General features: G+C 36.6%; 1 protein-coding gene across 5 annotated transcripts in view; it reads right to left on the bottom strand.

Moving 5' to 3' along the window:
* The window catches only part of CTNNA2 (catenin alpha 2), a 455,013-nt gene that overhangs the window by 326,898 nt on the left and 104,165 nt on the right, over positions 1-23,950 (bottom strand). For all 5 annotated transcript variants that reach the window (XM_042871701.1, XM_042871702.1, XM_042871703.1 and 2 more), the window contains exons 4-6: positions 13,205-13,371; positions 10,387-10,506; positions 8,215-8,481 (exon numbers count right to left, since the gene is read on the bottom strand). In XM_042871701.1, coding sequence (XP_042727635.1) covers positions 8,215-8,481; positions 10,387-10,506; positions 13,205-13,371 — 554 coding nt within the window. The remainder of the gene's footprint in view (positions 1-8,214; positions 8,482-10,386; positions 10,507-13,204; positions 13,372-23,950) is intronic.

Raw genomic sequence — 23,950 nt, forward strand, 5'->3', positions numbered from 1 at the left:
AAACACATGGAAAGCATTATCTTCTTAAAGTTCTAAATTGAAATAGTGAAACCACTTCTACTTTACCGCCTCAGAGACAGCAACAAGCTAAATCTTAAACATAATAGCTCAGCTATAATCTACAATGTATATTCAGGCAGGAAAAGGTCTCAGATAGCGTTCTTGGGAAGAACAAATGAAACAGGTCCATACTGTTTTCTTGTTTATACAGATGACTGTATGAGAACTGAAGAGCAGATTCTCACCTTCACACAAATGGCTGTTTGAGAATTCCCCAGTCAATAACCTTACAGAGTGAAGAAGGAGGAATTCATGATCTCCTTGAAATTCCTGCATTTTACTATTTCCTAACATCCAACCTGAATCTCCCCTGGTGCAACTTGAGGCCATTCCCTGTAGTCCTCATGTAGTTGCATGAAAATGGTAAACAGTAATAGCCATTATGTCACTGCCATACAATTATAGAACCATAGAATCACCAAGATTGGAGAAGTCCTACAAGATCATCCAGTCCAACCTTCCACCTATCACCAATAGTTCTCACTAGAGCATGACCCATAACACAACATCTAAACGTTCCTTGAATACATGTCCATCAGAATCTCTGCAGATGAAGGAAATAACCTAGACAGAACTATCTTTCAGTAAAATCTTCATTATACAGTTATGCACATATGCATATCTAATTCCACTAAACAGAACTGATACATTAAACACCGTGATGAATAGCAAAGCACAGTACAAGAGATTCTTAATCAGGAGTTAAGGCTCTGAGGTCCCTTTAGTGACTCTTGTATTAATCTGCTGCATGACAGGACAAACAATTCCTTCCTTCCTCTATTTCTCTTTTTACACTTTGTTAGTTCTTCTATTCAGAATGTAAAGCCTTCAGGGCAGAGATCATTTCATAATGTGCATCTCAGTGATTTAGCACAAGGAAAATATCATTTTTAAGGCTAATGTGACTGCAAAGTCAATAATATTCCACAACAAGGAACTATATTTCCAGTGACAAATGCCTTTAAAGCATCAAATTGATAAATATCATGAATGAACAATGTCACACACACAAAAACCCAACAACAATAACAAAAAAGAAGTCTTTGTGTAAAAAAGAGCATACTGAGGAACCAACTTCTGTGAAGTAACATGGGAGCTAATATTGGTTAAGTGTTGTTTTGGAGAGCTGCCTGCACAACCATGGAAAGAAACCTGCTCACAGGTTGTTTAGTGTATGTACATCTATGTGCACCTAAGCTGCTAACAAGGCTATTTAACTTTTCTTTAGAGACAAATCAAATGTTTGTGGCTGACACTACGTTGTATTTCACAGAGATACCACATAGCAGAGGTTTGGAAAACCCAGTACCAACAGTGCAACAGCTCTCCAAAATTCACTCTTCACATTCCAAAACCCCACCTCCACCACCAGAGTTCATGATGGATTATTCAGGTCAGAGCAAGACACAAATGGCATATAGTAGTTATTAGTATGAAAATGTCTATCATCTGAAAGCTTTCATTCCTTATGAAAACGTGACTACCCTAAGAGTGATTTAATAGTATTTAAATCTCTCAATTACACTGTTAAATTTGTGATAATATCTTCCTTAAACAAATCACATGAATGATTAAGGAGATATTACTTCCATGAGATATTGGTGATGTTCTTATGTGAGTTACATAAGCATCTCACAAGTGCTAAATCAGCACATGCAAAATAGTGCCAACTGTAATTTAATTGGATAATTTCACTAAATATGAAAAAATATTTAATATATTTTGGATATAACTATTCAGATATTCATAACTATTATTAGCCAAATTCCATTACCCACAATGGAGAAATTATTTCCCCAGAGAAAATCTATGTAATGCTTAGAGATATAAATATATTTATGTTGATTCAATTTTTAATGTGTGTTTCATCTGTGTTTCCACTGTCTCTAACAAATTTGTTTGGATAAGAGTTCACTACAAAATCTCCTCTGCAAATAAACTGGTCATTGTCCTATTACAGCTTAAATACATTTGAAAGGAAAACATGATCAAAAGAAGTGACAGCAAGATATGGTTAAGCTTGCAAACAGCATTTTGCATCGCTAAATTTTTCTGCAAGATTAATTTACTATACAAAAGAATGGAGATTCAGCATTTCAGGGGAAAAGAAAAACCAATAAACCCACTAGGTGGTGCTCTTAAACAGAAAATATTCATCCAGAACTCACCAGCAGCATTTGTAGTGCCGAGAGAAATGAACGCACATCACTCCAGCTGCCAGTAGGGAACGGTGTTTCCCTTTACAAGAGGTCCTGCTATGTTTCTGCTACGTATTTGACACCAAGATCTCATCATTTACACTGCTGTCACTGATGCTACGGAGCTGATGTTTCCACAATAATACTTTCCCATTTATACACAAACATAGACAAAACATTAGCCAAAATATGTACAGTGCTGGCTACTAAGATTGTATGAAAACAAACAAACAAACAAACAAACAAATAAATAAATGAGTGAAAGAATTTGTTTGTTGCTGCCATATGGAAAATTTTGAATTACAGCACTTTCCCCTCTTATACAACTCTTACCTCAACAGAAAGGCAAAGGCTGTTGCAGAAGGTAAACAAAATTCAGAAGTTAATTGCAGAAAGAGGGAATAACTTGAATCCACTGCATTTTCCTTCTTTCCTAAAGTATCAAATGATGTGCAGCACACTCCTGAAGTTCTTGAAAGCCATGAACAGGAAATTGAGAATAAGAGGCTAATGAGGGTGAAGGAAGGGAGATTTATTTGGGGAAGGAAGGGAGGGCAGCTGCAAAGCTGTTGGCTGAAATAACCAAATTATGTTAGAAAAGTGGGAAGTCCTGTTCCTTCCAATGAAACATAATATGTTTTCAGTAACTTAAATATAGATTCACCTCAAGTAGGAAAAACAAAAATAATTTTCATAGAATCATAAAGGTTAGAAAAGACCACTAAGATCATTACTTGAACCACTGTCCCATCACCACCATATCCACTAAACCACACTCCATAATGCTGATCACTTCTTTCACATCTGTAGCAGATCAATTCCATTATAAAAGAAATTATTACTGTATTTAGTCAAAACTCAATGCAATTTTGAAACCAGATAGACCAGGGGTGACACACAGGCACAGCAAGGCCAGATGTAACATGGATCAATGTTCCTAGTAAGCAAATTTAATAACAAATGAATGCATGCACAGAGAAACAATAAGTCACTGTTCATCTGTTTGCATTCACATCTATTAAAATCAAGCACTCTATATATTTTAACAAATACAATTTCATTTCATCTATAAACACAAAATTTCCTAATTTAGACACAGAGCTCAAAGAGAAGATCAGCTGAGCAGTCTCATCAGTTATGACATTTTCTTCACTGAGCAATATAGAAAATGAGAGATACTTGCTTTTGGCATCAATGGAAAAAAGTATTTTTGCTCCTTTTTCCAATAAACTCTTTTTTAACTTTAATCAGAAGCATTATTTATTTAATCATTTACTCAATTTATCACAGAAAATCAAAGACCAACCATCTAATTGTTAATTTTTAAGGATCTATGATGCGTTCACAGTAAGCATCTTTATATTTGCTGATATAACTGCACAAAAATGATTAATTTCTCACATCAAAAAGTAAATGCACTTCCCTTGTGAGTGAGTTCCAAATGGTAAAGGGGTCCAGGAAGGCCGAGCACTCCTCAAGAAGATGATATAGAGGTGCAGGAGCAAGGTGCTCTTGTGTACCACAAGACAACTTGATGGGGAAGGCGGCTGGTGTGGCTGAACAGAGAACTTTTGCTGAGACTCCAGGAGAAAAAGAGAGTTTACCTTCTGTGGAAGAAGGGCGAGGCAACTCAGGGAGAGTACAAGGAATTTGCTAGCACATGCAGGGAGAGAACTAAAAAGGCAAAAACCCATCATGACCTCAATCTGGCTGCTGTGGTAAAGAACAGCAAATAATGTTTTTACAAATATATTAAAAGTAAGAGGAAGGCGAAGAAGAACCTTTGTCCTTTACTGGATGTGGCAGGGAATTGAGATGACACTGAGGATAAGGAAGAGGCTGAGGTTCCCAATGCCTTCTTTGCATCTGTCTTTTATAGTCAGAACAGTTATCCTCAGGGTATTCAACTCACTGACCTTTAATTTAATGGTATGGACAGTGGGATCAAGTGCCCCCTCAGCAAGTTTGGAGATGACACCAAACTGAGTGGTACAGTTGACACACTAGAGGGAAGGGATGCTTTCCATAAGGACCTGGGCAGGATTGAGAGGTAGGGGTTCCAGGTAGCCAAGAAGGCCAATGGTATCTTGGCTTGCATCAGAAATAGTGTAGCCATCTGGACCAGGGAGGTAATCATCCCTCTGTGTGTGGCTATGGTAAGGCTGCACTTCATGTACTGTGTTCAGTTTGGGGCCCCTCACTACAGGAAAGACATCAAGGCCCTGAAGTGTGTCCAGAGAAGGACAACGAAGCTGTGAGGGACACAAGTCTTATGAGGAGCCACTGGGGGAATTGAGACTGTTCAGTCTGGAGGAGGCTCAGGGGAGATCTTGTTGCCCTCTACAAATACCTAAAAGGAGGTTGCAAGCAAGGTGGGGTTTGGCCTCTTCTCTCAGGTAACAGCGATAGCATGAGAAGGAATGGCCTCAAGTTGCACCAGGGGAAGTTCAGCTTGGATATTAAGAATAAATTCTCAGAAAGAGTGGTCAGGCATTAGAACAGGCTGCCCAGGTAAGTTTTTAAGGAGGTTTTTAAGGAAAGAGTAGATGTAATACTTAGGGATATGGTTTAGCAGGCAATATGGGAGATAGATGGACAGTTGGACTAGATGACCTTAGAGGTCTTTTCCAACCTTAATGGTCTTATGATTCTATGATTCAAAACATTCAAAGGTATTTGAACATTAAACATTTTAGGGTGACATATTTGAAACGCTACAATCTGAATTTCAGAAGTGGTTTAACTTTCAAAGTGTTGTTAGGATACCCTACATTTCCAGAAACTAAGAAATCCCAGCCCTGGTCCATACTGTGACTGGAAACACTATCTGACTAGTTGAACGTGCCCTGTACCCAACAAATACCATTTCAGCCCACCATTGACAACAAGTGACAGCTGCAGTCCTTTGACAATGAGAAAGGCTGAGACCTAAAAAACTGTATTAGAGAGGAACTGCCATGTGCTCAGTGTAAATGTTGTATTTTCAGAATTCACAGCAAACTCCTCTACGTACCTTGCAGAAATTGGGATAATTTTCTCTAGAGGAACCAAAGGAGCTCCCTTAGTTGTTGCAGTAAGAACCCAGAAATATTTAATAACTATAAAATGTATAACAAACTTTAATAATAAAATCCTTCACTATTAAATCAAGAAATACCCAGAGTTAAATGATCCGAAAATGAAGAACATGAATAAGGACAATTAAACATATTTTTGTAAGTTTTATCTATTTCAAGCAGTAATTGAATGCAGCAAATGCAGAGACTGGACAGATTCATAAACTCTCTTCATTTCTACATAAATAATCTCTGAGAAGCAATAAGTGATAATTCTTTCCAAAGATTTAACTCCTAATAGCTCACAGGTGATTTTATACCACAAGTCACGGTGCCTCTACAGAGTATGACAATGACACCTATAAACATACCAGCTGAAGTGATTAAAATAGGTTGGGTAATGATTTATATTACATATGATTATATTTTGATAGAGAAAATATTAAGACTAATGACATTGCAGTCATTTAAGTGTTAAGCCACAGAGTGCTGACTCTGAAATCAGAAATACTCAAGTCTGAGAACTGGTAAATGCTATGGAAAAATATGCAAATATTTTTAATAAGCAGAATTAACTTACCATACAATACCAGGTTTGGTATGCACTTCATAACAAAACCAAATGGCCACTGTAGTACAAACACACTGTGAAATCTCTCTCACTGCAACAAATAAACCCTCCTTTCTCATGCACTTTTTGTTTTGCTGACGTATCTGCACTCAAGACATAGCTGTATGAACCTGGTAATTTTGCTTGCTTTCCTACTCATACAGTATAAGGATAAATTTAGCATCATCCCATGACTGGAGCTACAACTTTGGTCTTTCCCTGAAGTTTAGGGAACATTGACTCCTTACTTGCAACACTATGTCCAAATAAATCTCAGTTAACAGCTGATCGCTGAAGAGAAATAAGGAATGTAGTTAGAAAGTAGATAAAACAATCATTTCAATCTTTGCATCCTCACTGATAAGAATTTTTTCATTTCCTAAAGCTGGAAAAAAAGGATGAAAAAAATCTGTTTCTCCACATGCATCTGTGGACAGAACATGATCCTATGACTACATATTTCCCATGCACATTTACGATGCTGCCACATGATGTAAACCAGGAAAGACTTTACCTGAGAAGAAAACTGATGAACAAATGTGGTCCAAAAAAGTCAGGGTTCAACATCAGATGCCTCGCATCGTCTCCACAGCCCAATGAATCACTAAAATTACTTTCACTAAGCACAACAGCCTTTTCCAGAGAGCAGTAGCATCATCAGTTTAGATCTGCTAAGAGTCACGTGTTTTCTGTGACTGTTTGTGAAACCTCTACTGTCCATAACAGCAAAGTCACAAACAAAAGCCAGAGTACAATCAGATAAACAGGGATATTATTCCCAGGACCTTACCAATAAGGGATCTGTAAGCTGAGAAGGCCTTGCAAACCAGGCAGAATTCTTTAAATCTTGACCCACAATAATTTCACAGGACAAACTACATAATTAGAAATACAGATACTAAAACAATATCAGTATTGTCAATGAGGGCAGTAGGTTTTTTCTTTTTACCTATCAGTACAATGAAATTTATCTCTGGGTCCCACAGCAGCTCTGAATGGTTTTAGCAGTGTTTCACCTTCTGCTACTCCTTTTCATTCATTACACTGGCAACTGCTTTGACCCATGAAGGAAGAAATTTGATCAGCACAGCTTCTTGTTGGCAGCGTGAGGCACCACGAGAGGAAGAGAACATGTTACCAATGGCAAAACCCTTCTGCTAGTCAGCTACCAGCCCATTGGCTTTCCCTATGCCACACACATTTTGAGTTGACATATTCCCAGATTTGTCTCCATTTCCCTTTTGCTATCATTTCTGCATTCATTCTCTGTTTTTTTTTTTTTATTATTATTATTATTACCATATCCTACTCAGTCACTGAGCCACTCAAATCCCTTCAGTTACATTTACTCTTTCTATTATCATTTCCAATGTAAACCCAATGATAGTAAGCTGCAGATTCATAAGAGGAGCCCAATCTTAGGACAGGAACCACTAATACAAATGCCTCCACTTCCAGCCCTAAATACAGCAGGACTGAGTAGCTCCTCAAAAGGTGCACTGCAACTTCATAAATTAATCTAAGAAAAAAGTACCATTTCCTAATAATAACTTTGGTTAGATCTTCATTAATGTCAAAATTAATTTATCTAACACCAGAATTTTCATGTATCGTCTTGAATTAAAGTTTTTTCTCCTTTCTAAAAAACTCTCAAGAATGAAGAGGAGAAAAATGGTTACAAAAAAGATTAGTAGTGAAATTAACATGTAAAAAGTTAGGTGCTCAGAAAGTTACTTAAGCAAAACTAGCTGTTTCTGGTGCAGCACCTTGTCTGCAATTAACGGGACCAGCTTCATCTGTTATCTGTTCATCTGTGCCTTATTTGATGAACATAATCCATGATTCAATACACTTTGTTAATGTTTCCAGGATGCTCAGCTCCACCATCGTCTTTATTTTCCTGTATTATCTTCCTTCCTGACATGCCAGATAAATCTGATTTCACCATTCAACAAAACACATGACAAACATCACAGAAATAAACTGTCAGATTAATCACACTTTGTGCTATTTATGTAGCTGAATTTTTAAAGGATGCTAGGGCAGAGAAGTTCTTTCCCTCTTGCACAGTTGCAGCATAATAGAACAAACACCTTATAATTCAGTCCATTAGCAGCAGATAACTATTCCTTGTTACAAATAACACAAATCAACATCTGCACTTTGCCTCTGCATTCTAAGAAAGTGGACCTGAATGAAAAGAAAAATGTGAGTCCTGTCTAAAACGCACTTAGTTAAAAGCACTGTAGATTCCATGGTGAAACATTTTCCACAGACTTCCGATACTCACATCAAATTCATTTAGTGCAGCAGCAAGCTCTCCTATGCCAGTATGCCCCTTGTTTTCATCAGTGGGTGAGGTGGCCTGAGCAGCATTGGAGATACCAGCAATTGCTTCTTGAACTTGTTTGAAGACATAGTCTCTGTTGGCCCTCGTGGCTGCAACATCAGGGTGACGAAGAAATGCTTGGGATGCAGTATACAGCATTGTGGCATTCTTCTTCAGAGCACCTCGAGCTGCAGCCATTTCATCCCTGCAGTGAGGATCTTTCAGCTCCTGTAGAAAAACACACAATTATTTAGTTGTAAATGAAAGCTTTAGTGTTAGAAAGTATGATCTAAACTGTCACTGTCCAATGGTTTTGCAGAGATGTCATTAATGACGAAATTGACTATAATTCTCACAAAATCTTTTTATGTGCATAGTTACAGTTTTATTAGGGGTACTGAATTTACAAAACATGTATTTTGTGGCTTCGTAAGAATTCTCAATATTTCATGACTTGGATTCCTTATAAAAATACTTTTTTTTTTTTTTTTTTTTTTTTTTCCCTTGATGTGAAGGAAAGTCCACAAATATGTTTTCTTTTCATGGCTATGACTGCCATGCTTACAGATATTTCCCCCAGAGTTTTCCTTTAAATATAATACACATTTTGCTTTCTGTACATTTTGCTCTATTTCTCGTATACTTTACATTTTACCTTAGTGACTTATTCTTCCTTTTGTTTCCTCTGACAACATACAACAGATGTTCTGCAATGCCTTACCAGAATAAGATGGCGCTGTATTATTTTTGTTTATCAACTAATATATTCATGTATATATAATATCAACTTATTTATGAAAGCTCTTCGAACACCAGGTAAAGTACTCCTAGCAATGCTCATAAGCAGTGAGGAAACACTATTCTGTTTTAGAACTATGAACAATGAAGTTTGGGAAGCTGAACAGTTTACTTGTGCTCACACACAAATCAAATGCAAAAACCAAAAAAGAATCCATGCATTCTGGGTTTAAAGGTTTTAGCACTTGATGAATTTCAACCACAGGATTCACTGATACAGTTCTCAGAGAGAATTCAGTTCCTAAAAGTTTTGCCAGCTACAAAAGAAGAGATTAAAGGAAAACAAATGAACGTCTAAGAAGTACTTCCAATCCTGTCAAGATATTCCACAGTTACATGGAACAGCTTGCTGGTACTATATAAATGAGCTTTAAGATGGAAATCTTAAAAGGTTTACGCTAAGATTTGCTTTTATCTTTTCATATCTCCAAGAAGAACATAAGAGACGTATAGCTTCGTTAGCTTTCCAGTTAATGTTTTTAACTTTTCCACATAATTTTCACCACATCTCTGAAGAGAAGTGTCTGAATGTGCAAAATCACATTGTTTATGTGATACTAGCCTTGCATTTCTGATTTGTTAGAAATGTACAAGTGATACAAAAATAAATCAGTACCACTGCAATGCAAAAGTAAATAGAAGGATGAATGTATAAAGCCAGCTTTCCAAACTGAGTGTGCTCTGCAATCTGCAATACAAAGACACCCCCGAATGATTATCAATATTCAAACACAACTTTGTGTTGAACAAACCTTACACAACTCCAGAATGACAAAATATCTGGACTCTTCAGAAGAACAGCATTCAGGAGAAAGTTCTGTTCAACGCAAAGTTGAGTAGCTGTGGGTGCTGAACAAATGCTGTCATGACTTTTTATTCATTTTTTTCCCATCTGCTTAAGTAATAAACCCAAAAAGAATTGGGTACTTGTCTTATTAATTATCTGAAAACTAACAATGTTGGTTTTATACACAAATTAGACACCCATTCTTGAATCTGAACTAGACCACACTTCCGAAGATCTCATGCTTTTCAGCTGTTGGAGTGCCCTCAAAGCAATTGATTGGGAACATCACCATTTGAAAACAATTCCAACCCTCCCAAACAGCTTGCCTTTTCACCTTTACTTCACTGTTCATTGAATTCACTTGAATAATGTTCTTTAAAAAATTACATTTTGAAAAATTTCATCACAATCAGAAAAATCCGTATGATTCAATGATGTGCCATGACACAACAATTACTTACTGTATGTTTTAAAAGCATTTTGAATGTGAAACAAGATCTTTAGAGTCAGGCCTAAATTTCTCAACCACTGCTTTGGAACGTACTCACCTGCTGTCGTCGCGCAGCTACATAATTCAGTTTCACCATCTCTTTTCCAAATTCTTTAAAGCGATTTGCTAAATCTTGTTCATTCGTTGCATTTTTCACCGCTTCTAGTGCTTCCTCTACCTAGAACATAATAGATCAGCAATGTTAGGAGTTTAATCCAGCTTGTACAACACCTGTAAGTATGCCGTCCATTGCATATCCATTCCTCAACAGGCTTGAAAAGTGGGCCCGGGTGAACCTAATGAGGTTCAACATGGCAAAGTGCAAGGTTTTGCATTTGGGTCAGAGGAATCCCAGGCAACCATACAGACAGGAAGGAGAGGTCCTTGAGAGCAGCCCTGCAGGGAAGGACCTGGGGGTCCTGATGGATGAAAAGCTGAACATGAGCCAGCAGTGTGCTCTTGAAGCACGTAAAGCAAATGGTATCCTGGGCTCCATCAGAAGAGGGGTGGCCAACAGGTGACAGGGAGCTCCCCCTCTACGCTGCAAAATAACATCCACGGCCTCCTTGGGCAATCTGAACCAGTGCATCAGCACCCTCTGTGTGAAAAACTTCCTCCTAAATGTACAACCCATTATGTTTCAAAATGAGTCAACTGATTACTAGAGGAATTTGAAACAAATTCACTTCTGAGTAACTTCTCTGCTCAACAAAATGCAACCACGCTTGACTGCAAAGATGCGTTCCTTTGATTAAGTAGCAGGTAATTTATTACAATACTGAAAATGCTAGATGTCTGCCATCCATACTGTATTACCAAATACTTCAAGTGTTTCACGAGTTTCACTGTAGTAGTCACTGTTATTAATTCTAATAGAGCAAAATATAATCTGAAAGAAAAAACTGAATATCCTTCCAGATGACAACTGCATATATTTGCTCTGAAACACTAATTAAAATGTACTATCTCAAATGAAGTCTGAAGCACAACTTCTTTGACATGCTTTCAATGAAAACTGATTACAGTACAGTTCAGGATCCTTACAGTATAAATTAGCCTTCATAACTCCGAGATGCTGCATGGCTTTAGTTTGATGATTTTATGGTTAACTTACACCACTCTTTGAATGCTACTACTGAATCAATACAGGATTGATCCCAATGGATTCTTTTTTCATATAAACTTTTTTTCCCCTAATAATTTATTTATTTGTCTTAAACATTCGCATTATAAAATAATAAAATTATTTTTCACAGTTAGTCCTCAAAAATAGGTTACTCTTTTGAATCTGGAAAAAAAAAAAAAAAAAAAAAAAAACCAAGGCATTTAAGGTCCTGAAATTGAATTTAGCTACAAAGAACCACAGAAGTCTGGGTTCATTGAAACAGAAGGCTGGGTTATTCACAGTGACATCAGACAAATGTACAGATTACAAACCACAGTACCACAAATGCCCTTGCAAATCTAGGGAGCAAACTGTGTTAGTAAGTACACCCACTTACAAAAAAGTATTGGAATATATTTTTTCTAAGTAATACAACACAATGTTGTAACAAGAGGAGGAAAACTCTGATGTGAGGAAAGTGTTTCTCACCACCTATGAAAGAGCTTGGATCAGAAGTTTAATCACAGCATTTACAGAAAGCTTTTGTTCATAACATTGTTAGCCTCACTAGCAAAGGGTTATTTGAATTACAATTGCATGGAGTTTTATAGCAGGGAAAAATTAAAACATGTTCACAAGAGAGATGTTTACACTGAAAATTACATACTGCAGCTATTCTATTACTACAGCATTCTATTACTAGAGCAGAGCACACTAGAAGAAAATGCTGCTTTTTTTTTCTATTATAAAACTGTTTTCTGTCTGTTTAGCCTATCTGCCCAATTTTCCAGCTGAAAGGTTCTCACTTTTCTGAGAACAAATCTTTTTGTACAATCACACTGTTAAAAAGACGAAGTAAATTCATCTAAAAACATAACAAAGAAAATCCATTGCAGTTACAAAACTTTAACGTGACTGCATAAAAATATGAACAATAACAGCCAAGTGTAAGTACAAATTTATATAAAGCTAGCTGGTAATCTATTATTCCTCTTTATACTGTCTTTCCTCTATGATGACTGATAAGGCACTTATACTATTTTCTGACTGTAAATAAAAGCACCAAAATCCTGGTACCTCCAGAATTTCTGCAGATATCAAGAACAACTGCAGTACCTAAGCTCTGCCACAAGATAGCAACACTTCACAAGCACCGAGTCAGAAAATGATCTGAATGAGATGAAAGGTCAGTTAAATAGATGCGTCTGTTCAGCGCGCTGCCTTAAGTTTCCAAAAATTAATTACTTCATAATAAGGAAATGAATGAGAACAGTGTAAAAATTTGCTTCATCCCAACCCTCGGTAGCACTTGAAGGAAAAGCAAGCAGCAGTTGAGTACGAAGCATGAGCACTTATTCATGGAGGAGGCTGAGGGAAGACCTGGAAGGTGACTGTAGGGAAAGTAGAGTTGGTTTCTTCTCACTGGTGACAGGATGAAGGAAAATGGCCTCAAGTTGCACCAGGTAAAGTTTGGGTTGGATATCAGGAAAGATTTCTTTACAGAAAGGGTTGTTAAGCACTGGAATAGGCAGCCGAGGGAGGTGGTTGAGTCACCATCCCTGGATGTGTTTAAAAAACATTTAGATGTGGTGCACAGAGACGTGATTCAGCAGAGAGTTGTTAGAGTTAGGGTAGTTTGGTTAGGTTATGGTTGGATTCGATGATCTCTAAGGTCTTTCCCAACCTGAGCAATTCTATGATTCTATGATTTGTCCCAACTTCTGTATGTGTAAAAAAGCAAAAATAATACAGAACCTTTAAAAATACATACAATTTTCAGATGTGACAGAAGCCTCATGACGTCCGCCATGTCAGCCAGGATGAGCAAGCGGGTAACAGCAGAAAGCAAGGCACGAGCAGCCCGCACCATGGTGCCCCGCTTCACTGAGGAGCACGGGTCGTCTGCAAATTCTGAAGAGGCAATTCTCATTGTTTCTCCTAAAGTAGGAAAGAAATGGTCATTAAAGCTTCACAGTTTTTTTTTCAGAAAGTATTAACCGTTCATTTAAAAAAGCGTTCTTAGGAAAACAGGTTTTGTTACTCAAAGCTGAACTGCTTAGGGGAAATAAAGTTTGGATCTGTGCAGCCATTTTTCTTTATTCTCCAAGTGCTGTTCTTCCAAAGCAGTTATCTGTAAAAATTAAGAAGGCAAACAACGTACCAGAATAGACAGCTGAGCAGAAGAGTACAGCACCAGATAGACAGCACTGTGTTACATGGACACAGAAGTCATTTCTATTAGCAGAGAAGATAGGACAGAATAACCCAACAGTACTGCTCCTATTGCATCTCTCTACAATTCCTTCTTCCAGATACATCTGCTTTCACTCCTGCTCCCTACTCTTTGCCTTCATGCTCAGATAAAAAAACACCTGCATTTTTTTCACTAAGTTCCATTGCTCCCATTGAAGATTCTTCTCCACTCAAAGAAGCATAGTAACTATGGCTGCCATGGCTTTAGAGTAAAAGGGAGATTTAGGTTAGATGTTATGATGAAATTCTTTACTCAGAGGATGCTGAAGCACTGGCACAGGCTGCCCTGTGAAGCTGTGGGTGCCTCTGAAAGTCAAAGACTCATACAATAAAGCAGAGGTAATTGATGGCATGTACGACACACAGATGACAGTGAAGAGATCTCTACTATAGGAGGTATTTCTTTTTTCTAACAACCAGAGAAGCAGCAGAAAAATGCAGAACATGCAGAAATACAGAATATATTCCTAATCGTGATGTGATCAAGGATGAATTCACTAGAATATAAATGCCAGTGTGAGTGCGGAGGCCCCAAGAAAAATCCACTGGTTCAAAAAGGTGATTGGAATGTTTTTAAGTAAGCAGACTGCACTCTTAAAAATTGTTCTGAACTTATAAAGTGTTATTCTAGGCAACACATGTGAAAAACATTGCCATGTTCATCCTTGTAAGGAATGGGTGATTACAACAACTTACTTATCAACAGTGTCAGCTAAAAAATAACAAACTGTAAATATATAAACTGTCTTATGAAATGGGAGAAAAAAGATATGCATTCAGTGTAGAAATGTGGAGATGCTACTGTCAACCCAATCTATGAGAAAAGCACTTGTTTATTTTCATGGACTTCCAAAGGTTATGGAAAATAACCAAGTATAGAATCACAGAATCAGTACAATTGGGAAAGACCACTAAGATCACCTAGACCAACCATCAACCCTTCAGCACCATGTTCACTAGACCATGCCCCCTGGTGCCACATTAGTACAGAAACCTCAAAACTAAAATCCAAGAAGCTATCTCTGCAACTAAAAGCAATTTAGCTGTAGCTGCAGTGTTATGGACCAGCTGATGAGCCCTGCTAATGCCAGCTCTAATTAATTTAGACTGACCACGATGATGGTTCAAGATCCAAACTACCATAGGGCTGCCTTGCTGTTAACTGCAGACCAACTTGATTCTTTTCTAATTTTGCTGCTGTGTCAACTTGTTAAAAGTAAGAGGCAGCAAGGGGCAAAGGCAATGGTAGATTGCGCCTGCCTTGCTCTTAGTGTAAACACGAGTCTGTTTTTTGTTTTCTTCTTTTTCCAGTTGCTGATTTTCCTTTTATTCTTTTTTTCTACTAGACCACAATAATTAACAATACTTTTAACAACAACTAACTACAGATAATGGCTATATAAGTCTAATTTCATACGGAAATAAGGTAAAGGAGAAAAAACAATTTAGATTGAGCTTTTATATTAACACAAACTTTGTCATTATGTTGGAAAAATTCCTCCTTCTCTCCAATGTAGAAACACAAAGTATTTCTAATGTGAAATCAAAGCTTTGTTACATTGCCTTTAAGATGATTATAACATTTAAAATCCTCAGACAGCATAACTTCCCAAAAGACAATGCAAATAGTGCAGGAGAGACTTGAGACAGCCCCAGTGAATTATTCCCTTCAGAACTCTCTTCATTATTTTATTATCTTTAGGACTACATGTTCTTATTGTAATTCATGTACAGTGTTTCTTAAAAGGCAAGGAACAAATAATTACTGCCAGATAAGGAGACAATAAAGCAATATCTTACATGCTTAAATGTTATATTGCTCGGCACTGAAATATCCAAGTTGTTGTTAGCTGGTCTCTGAAGGAAAAAATGAAGGTTTCTGCAGGGTCACCATAGCCTGCTGCACCTAAGTCCCCATGCATGCTGTCCATATCACAAAACTCAACAAGCGAGGAACTCTGAGGTCACAAGCATTTTTCTGCAGTGCATTTTAAACTGATCAGTCACTGGAAAATTTATCAACATAGTTTGGCTCAGAGCATAGTAAGAACATGGAATTAAAATTTGCTAATCTTTTTAAGTCAATGACTCAAAATACCCCATAGAAAGTGAGAGAGACCACAGAATTACTGAGAGTTTAAGATGTGGCCAACATTCTAACATTTGAATATCCTAACCTTTGGGTCAGAATGTGGACAACTGGATACACTCAATCTTTAACAGCTCAGAAGGCACCAACTTCCCTCGTCATTTATTAAAGGAAACTATCACAGCTTTAAGTAGAAATATAACTCTTGAAGCATATCTAGCTGGCTGAAACCAAGGGGGCATGTGCAACAATATGAAAATCCCACCAAGGCTTTCTTCTATTAAAGCTCTAAATTGGTTTCTGATCAAGATGGAAGCGATTATAGACATCCAGTAACAAACCTTTTGTATATAAAAGTGTATTTGTTTTTAAGTACATCCAGGAAGCTTTGGAATTTAGAAGCAGATGCCTAAGAATTGTTTAAATTAAATTTTTGCTTTAAAAAAGACTTTCTGGATCTGTGCCAAATTTTCATTTTGTAGCTTCAGATGGATATTACCATTGAACTATAAAGAAGTTAATAATATTTGCTAAAAAGCCAGTGGAACCAGAAAGCAAGCAGGAAAATTACCTTCTTATCCCAGGAGATATAGCTAGCAAACATATTTGAATGAACACTAGTGGATAGAGGGAGAATACATTGAGAGTCAAAACAACAGCTTATAGGTTAGGATTAGATCTTTAACATTTGAAAGGTACAGTTAAGTGAAGAGAATCTCCTTACATGTAATTAAGCAGAAAGTACTTAATATATTCATATAACTAAGAAAAAAATACAAAACTTCATAGTTGTCTTGTTTTTTTTGTTGTTGGTTTTTTTTTTTTTTTTTTCCAATCTTACAAAGAACCAGCATTTCACAGTCTAATAACCACAGAATCATAGAATTGCTAGGGTTGGAACAAACTTCAAATTCCATCCATTTTAACTGTCCATGCCATGGGCAGGGTCACCTCCCACTAGACCAGGCTGCCCAGGGCTTCAATCCAATCTGACCATGAACAGCTCCAGAGATGGGGCATCCACAGCTTCTCTGAGCAACAAGCTCCAGTGTCTCACCACTCTTTCAATAAACATGGTGAGGAAGAATTTCTTCCTTATGTCAAATCTAAATCCCTTCTCTTGTAGTTCAAAAAACTACCTATCGCTATTGGACCATGTAAAAAGTCAGTCTTTCTCCCATTTAAGTTCCTTAATGCACTGGAAGGCCACAATCAGGTCTGCAAGAAGCCTTCTCCAAGCTATACAAGTCCAGCTCCCTCAGCCTTTCTTCATAGGCGAGGTGCTCCAGTCCAGCCAAGATCTTCAAGAGCTTTCTCTGGACCCATCCCATCAGCTCCACATGTTTCTTGTGCTGGAGCCCCAAGGTCTGGATGCAGTACACCAGATAGATACCCAGGACTGAACAGAGCAGGACTCTGCTGGCCACCCCTATATTGCTGGTTGGCTTTCAGGGCTGTAAGCGTGCACTGGCTCATACCACCTTATCCTTATCAACCCAATATCAAAGCCACTTCTTTCCAAATTAAAGATAACAATATCATGTAGGACCACAGTGAAGTTGTGCTGGCTATCTCAAGATCACTTCTTTGACTTGCATGTACCTTGACATATCTTCCAGAAAGAGCTGTTCCAGGCACAGAGCTGAGGCTCACCTGTAGATCCCAGTCCTTCTTACTACTCTTCTTAAAAAAGTGAGTGATGTTTTTGCAGTCACCATGGGTTTCCAGTCAACTGACAGCCATGACTTTTCAAATTTGATGAAGAGTGGCTTGGCAACTACATCAGCACCATGTGATGCATGTTACTGGAGAGAGGTGGCTGTCTACCTATTAACATGTTCTTGTCCTTGTACAATAGTGGTATTAGACCTCTCCTAGGCCAAAGGTTATGTTGAAGTTACATCTAAGAAAATTACGTATTAAAGAATCCTTCTTATCTGAAAAAGCCAACCCTCCTTTCAGTTATCCATTTCTTTCCAAATTCATTTCAAGTTGTTCTGTAGTCAGTATTAAATTACTTTCAATGAAAATTAGGTCAGCACAAGAAACACAGACATCTTGAGTCATCAGGTCTGTTTCCTTGCTACTGCAGACAGTCATGTCATAATATAATTAATAATAACCTTAATATGATAATAACTATACTCACAAACTTATCAAGCTTCTGTCTTTGAAACAGCCCAGACATTTAACCCCAATTAATCCTACTGGAAGTAGGAAGTTCATTCTAAATGAATTCTAGCATCTGACAGTTTTTTGTAGGCTTTTCTTTTTTTCATTAGAGCCTCTTTAATTCCATACTTACTGAGTTTATAGCTAATTTATACCCATTTCTTCTTATGCCTCATTAGTCTCTCTATTTAAATAGTTTTCTTCTTCCACTGTGCTTCCTATTCTCTTTTTTTGCCTCATGCATTTTTGTAATGAGCCCTGATTGATCAGCGGTGATATTTCAGTCTCCTCTTCTTGCATATACTATCCATTTCTGTAATAATTGAATCAGACCTATGAAATTGCTGTTTCTGGGATATATATGATAAGAACTGTAATTTTTTAGGAGATACCTTATCATTCTCAGCTACTAAAAATGTTTCACCTGATACCCTGGAAAGATTTGCATAGATTTTTTTTGTAAGCACATTAAATTTCTCACTAATATTCATATACAGTATTCTTTGGCACTGAGTTTTATGAACAAATTGTATGTTTAATTTACATTTCTTAAACGAGGAGTATTCGTAGAGTTAGAAAGTGAGCTGTAAAATGTAGGGCACTCAGTAGAGGAAGGACCTCTACACAGAAGAACTGTTCATCATTAATAAATAATTAGACAAACAAGCAAAGACAAATAAGTAAAGATAAAACGAAACAGAAATACTGAAATCCAGCATTTGACCAATGATTGGATCTGTTTTTAAAGTTACTATTATAGTTTAATGAAAAAGTTATTATGTAGGTGTTGAGATCTCATCAGCTTCATTCAGAAGATTCAAACCTACCAATTACTACCTCATAAGATCACTGTCAAACCTCTTAGGTTATTCTGATGGGATTTAACTGGGGAACTTACTCTATCCATCCTCACATGTAACACTAAGTCATTTTCTCCCAATTAAACACCAGCAGTTAGAAATTGAGTCTTAAATTTCAGTCTCATGGAAAAAAAAAAAAAGGGGGGGGGGGGGACAATCAAAAAAAAAGGGGGGAAAGAAAGGGGAAAAAAAAAGGAAAAGTTTCCTTAGTTTTTCAAAATAAGATGTCATTTGATTTGGGATATTACATTTAACTCATACAGGAGCAGATAAAGATGCCTTTACATTATCTATCCAGAATCACACACACATACAGGTCACACAGTAATCTGTGTAGGGTAATTCAAGTAACACAAGCTTTAATTTCTGCTATAAAAAAAAAAAAAAAAAAAAAAAAAAAAAAAGATATCATGGGATGATTGAGAAGTTTACCAGAATTTTGATACAGCACACTGGCTCATCCACTCCACAGTCTAAATGTCAACAGTGCAAGAGGAAAGGTCAATCCACTGCGTGTCTCATACTGAATCCCATTGAAGTTTCTGCTTCTCAACTTTTAAGATTAAGGCTTCAGACAACAGAATAGCGTTAAGTGAATACGACATAAATGAGAGTGAAAATCATAAGGAGAAAAACAGATGACACCAAATCTTCATATGTGTACACATACATATGCACTCACATATATTTAGAAACTGTTAGGCTTCCTCTATTTTACTGACAATATTTTCATTACACCAGTAGCCAGGAAAGCTGCTAATAAGCAACAGAAATGTGCAAATATTCCATATTGTTCTTTGACAGACATACACACACACAGATGCATGTATATATCTTTATAAATATATCAGACCCACATCTTAGAAAAAGTACTCCTATTTTAGTCCAGTGCAGTTAACACTTGAGATAATATACAGGAAAAAGAGCAAAGGGGATGGCAGACGTGATAACTCTCACTCACTTTTTTTTTTTTTTTTTGTGAGTATGCAAGAAAGCTATTTTGGGTACTGGAAATTTTGGAATTGTAAGTAGATTTAAACATAAGCATTTATTTGGTAAGAAAGAAATGGACTCAATCTCATAATGGATAATATACCAAGGAAATGCTATTTTTCCAAAGGCTTTTATTAAGAAATTTATATGGTGGGCACAAAGCAACAATCTATTGAGCTTCTATGACCAGTGAGGAACGATGATAACACACCAAGCACCTGGAAACAATTAAGGAATCCATGACAACTTGATTGCAAGTACCATTCTTGAACAGTTCTCAAATGAAAGGCATTAAGAATTTACGGTCTAAATAATCCATCTCCTTTACATTTAGTCTTTTCTTTTACATGTCCAAGATTAAAAAGATGTGACAACTGATTTATGACCTATTCAGAGCACTGTCCTTGTAATTACAAACAAAGTTTGTAACAAAATTACAAACTGCTACAAAGGTATTCTAAAGTATAACAGTATATCTGCAAACTGATTTGCAGATTCCTTATAGAATACTGATTATATTAGATGATAACTCGAGAGATTTGAACAAACCATAACTGCTAATAGGCTATGTTTAAATAATGTAAGCAGGTTTTTTCACCCCTCCTTCATGGATGAGGTCATGTTATTAACACAAACAAATTAACCCTTCAGGATGCAAAGATCCCCAGTTTTATTATCATTGTACTCATCTAGAAATTCACCGAATAGGTTGGTGACCATCCCTGTATTCTCAGGAACAATGGTCTAAATGCATTCTTCAATGGATTTGTTCTCACTGTCTGTATTCCTTCTGCCATATAAATCATATATGATTATTTATTTCCTATCTTAAAGCATAATGTTTTGTTCATTGTACTTTAAAATCCATGTAACTGAAATGAATACATTACAGTGGTAATCTCTACTTAGATGTTGTATAATCATTTGTTAGCACTTGGAAGCCAGTTGTAAAGCACTTCCATACTGAAGTATCCTGTGTACTTACTAAAAATAAATATGCATTTAAAATGCTAATCAGAATTCCCAAAGCTTTACATGAACAACTGTTAAATCTGCATTGCAACACCCTTAAACCCTTTTTTATAAATTTTTACTACCGTGTCTTCTAAACTTACTTCCCATTTAATCTGCAGTTGGGATTTTGTTCCCTTTCTGAGGAGGAATGATCATTCTTCAATATGTTAATATATTTCAATGCCAGGAAAGGCCATGTATGATCTAGCTTGATCTTTTCCCATTAAATTTCTGCGACTCGAGCTGCATCTCTCTGGAACTGATTATACAAGCAATCTAGCTGACTAAAATTTGATTCACTTTACATTTGACATTTGGAATCAGTGATAGAAGATGAATACGTATCTTACAGTACAATGGATATTATTAAAGCTAGTATATACTTTCAATTCAATATTCACATTTACATCCAACACCACTATCATTTCATTCACTTCACAGACCATTGAAATTTGTAATTTTAATTAATCCAACTACTTTTTTCCTAAGGGACTGTAAAATACTGAGAGCACCGAACTTGGAGCCATTTAGCCACAGATCTGTGACAATCTAATACAATTATTTCACAAGTGCGAACTTTAGAAAGAACTTTTCCAATTAATAAGTCTGATTAATAGTTCATTTGAAACATCACTGATACACTTAAGTACAATAAAGCATTAATTAAATTTCAATTCAAATGTAAATTGTTTTGAATGTGAGAACATATCACCATTTCAAATCCCTCTTTGTCTGCACCTCTCAGCTACTTCTCAGTCTGTCAACCCTGAGGGATAAACTAAAGACCTGACTAGACTTCGTGGAATTGGAAAATTGACATGAACATCAATATAAAAATTTTAGAAGATTCTGTTTGATGCTAGGGAACGTACACTAGGCCTCTTAAGATATGAATAAACACAGCAGCAAATTCCCCAAATATAATCTATTTCCTTATTTCCCTTGGCAACCTTGATTGCTTCTCAAGGTATTTAGTAGATCTAAGGCCAATGGACCAGCAGCTTCTGGTAGACCCTCATGCAAAATACAACCTGAATGTCTCTTTCACAAGGAACATCCTTTTCCTCTAATGATCAATAAAGGATCGATTATAATTATAAAATAAGAAAGGAGCAACTGCATTTAGACACCTGTGCTATAGAAACATGCTCCCCAGACTGTATTTCTTATTGTTGTGAGTTGTTCTTTGATCCTCTCTACTTCTCAACTCCGTAGTTTCAGGATCTAATGTTATTACAAGCATAAAAATACATAAAAATCTCACTCCTGAAACTTCAATAAGCAGACAACCGTCTGATTTCCCTCACCTCTAAAAATGACAACACAAACAATCAAACATCAGCCTTTCCTGAGTCTCATCTTTTCCACAGCTCTCACATGTGAATGAATATTCAAGCAGCAAATTATCCAGTGGTGGATAATTTCACTCACACGGTTCTGAACTAACGCCCGTTTTCACTATTTTGGCCTTTAAAGACTGTGAAGCCAAACTGAAAGTATTACGGAACTACTGCAAGATAAGCATGCATACACAACTGGGAGTTTTGTACATAAAATATTTACTTTTTGATAAAATCATGTAAAATTAAAAAATATATAGACATTTAAAATCCTTCTTGCATTTACACAATTCAGTCTTGTAAACCAAAACTGTTCATCATTAGAATTTTGTACAACCATCCAAATAGAACTTATTCTCTAAAATTCCAAGAATCTCAAGTATATACATTCTTTTCCATCCTGTTCCCTCCAAAACATTTGCAAATTATTATTTAAATGTGTTTCTTTCACACCTATCAATGGAAAGCAATTCAGCCCAGGATAATTTCAATTGTATATAGTACCATGTGAGTATAAAGCAATGTAAGATGGGAAATGAGGAACCCCAGAGCCAACTGTCGCTGCTGACACATTCATAGGTTGATGGTGTAATTATCCAAGCTGGAATTTTGCCAGAAAAATCAACACTGGTTTATTAATCCATCTCTTTATGCCCCTGAGCTAAATATGTCATTCCACGCTGCATCAAAGCTGGTCTAGTTTATGCAGTTCCTGTGTGCCAGCAATAGTGTTTGGTGTCTCCTATTCTCTTCATTACAGACTCAGGTTTTAAATGTCCAAAAAAACTGCTCTATTTTTCTGACATACATTTTTCTAGACTGAAATGTTGACAAAAGATGTCTGTATCATTCTGCCCAGTGTTATTTACATTCTCTATTCCTCTCTCTCTCTGCATCTTAAAAACGAGTAAAAATGAATATAATGTTTGTCTTGTTATGAATTATAGAGTCAGGAATTCAAGAAGAAAACCAAAATTCTCCATAGCACTCATTTTAGATGTCTGTAGTTTTACAAAGCACAAATATGCAATCAATCAATCAATCAATCAAATCACTCAACTATTATAAAGCTCTAGTGACAAAGAAAGATGCATAAGGAGCTCAGACACTGCTAATGAAAGTGGTGTATAAGCCTGGATCGGAAAGCATGCGACAGAATAGGTTAATGATTCTAAGACAGTGTAAGACTCCTTGAGAGAGGAGCAAAACTGAGTCAGCATCACAACCCCAAAGGGAGACAGTTACAAATTCAGATGGAAAACTGAAAATTCTCTTTCAGACTATGGCATAGCACATAATAAAAAAATGTCAGCAACAGGAGTCTGAAAGACACTGAAAATGGAAACTGCAGATCAGCACAACCAAGCCTTGGCATCAAATTTCTAAAAGAAAACAGAAAGAATAAGCAAATGGAGAACACCGACATAGTGCAGTACATTAAGAGAACACAGCAAATACTGGACTTATTAGGATGCATTGGCAATTGAATGGTTAAAAAAAAAAACAACAACTGCATGCAGAAACAGGAAAACAGTGAAAACAAACAAACAAAAAAGATATAGAGGATAGAAACAAGAAGCCTCAGGATAGAAAAGATTGGAATAAACTCAGATCAAGGTTTTCATATACAAGATTTAACCCTGACCACTCATATGATCACCGAAGTTCAGTTTTTAAGTATTGAAAAAAATAAATAAATAAAAAATAACAAGTACTGGGGGCCTCACTGAACATCAGTGAGCACTTTATACCAAAGTCCTTTAGACTCTTTGAAATCTCAGCTGGAAATCTGCCAG

This window comes from Lagopus leucura, unplaced genomic scaffold (assembly GCF_019238085.1).
Source record: "Lagopus leucura isolate 7727_CA_CO unplaced genomic scaffold, USGS_WTPT01 Super-Scaffold_100004, whole genome shotgun sequence".
Taxonomy (NCBI): domain Eukaryota; kingdom Metazoa; phylum Chordata; class Aves; order Galliformes; family Phasianidae; genus Lagopus; species Lagopus leucura.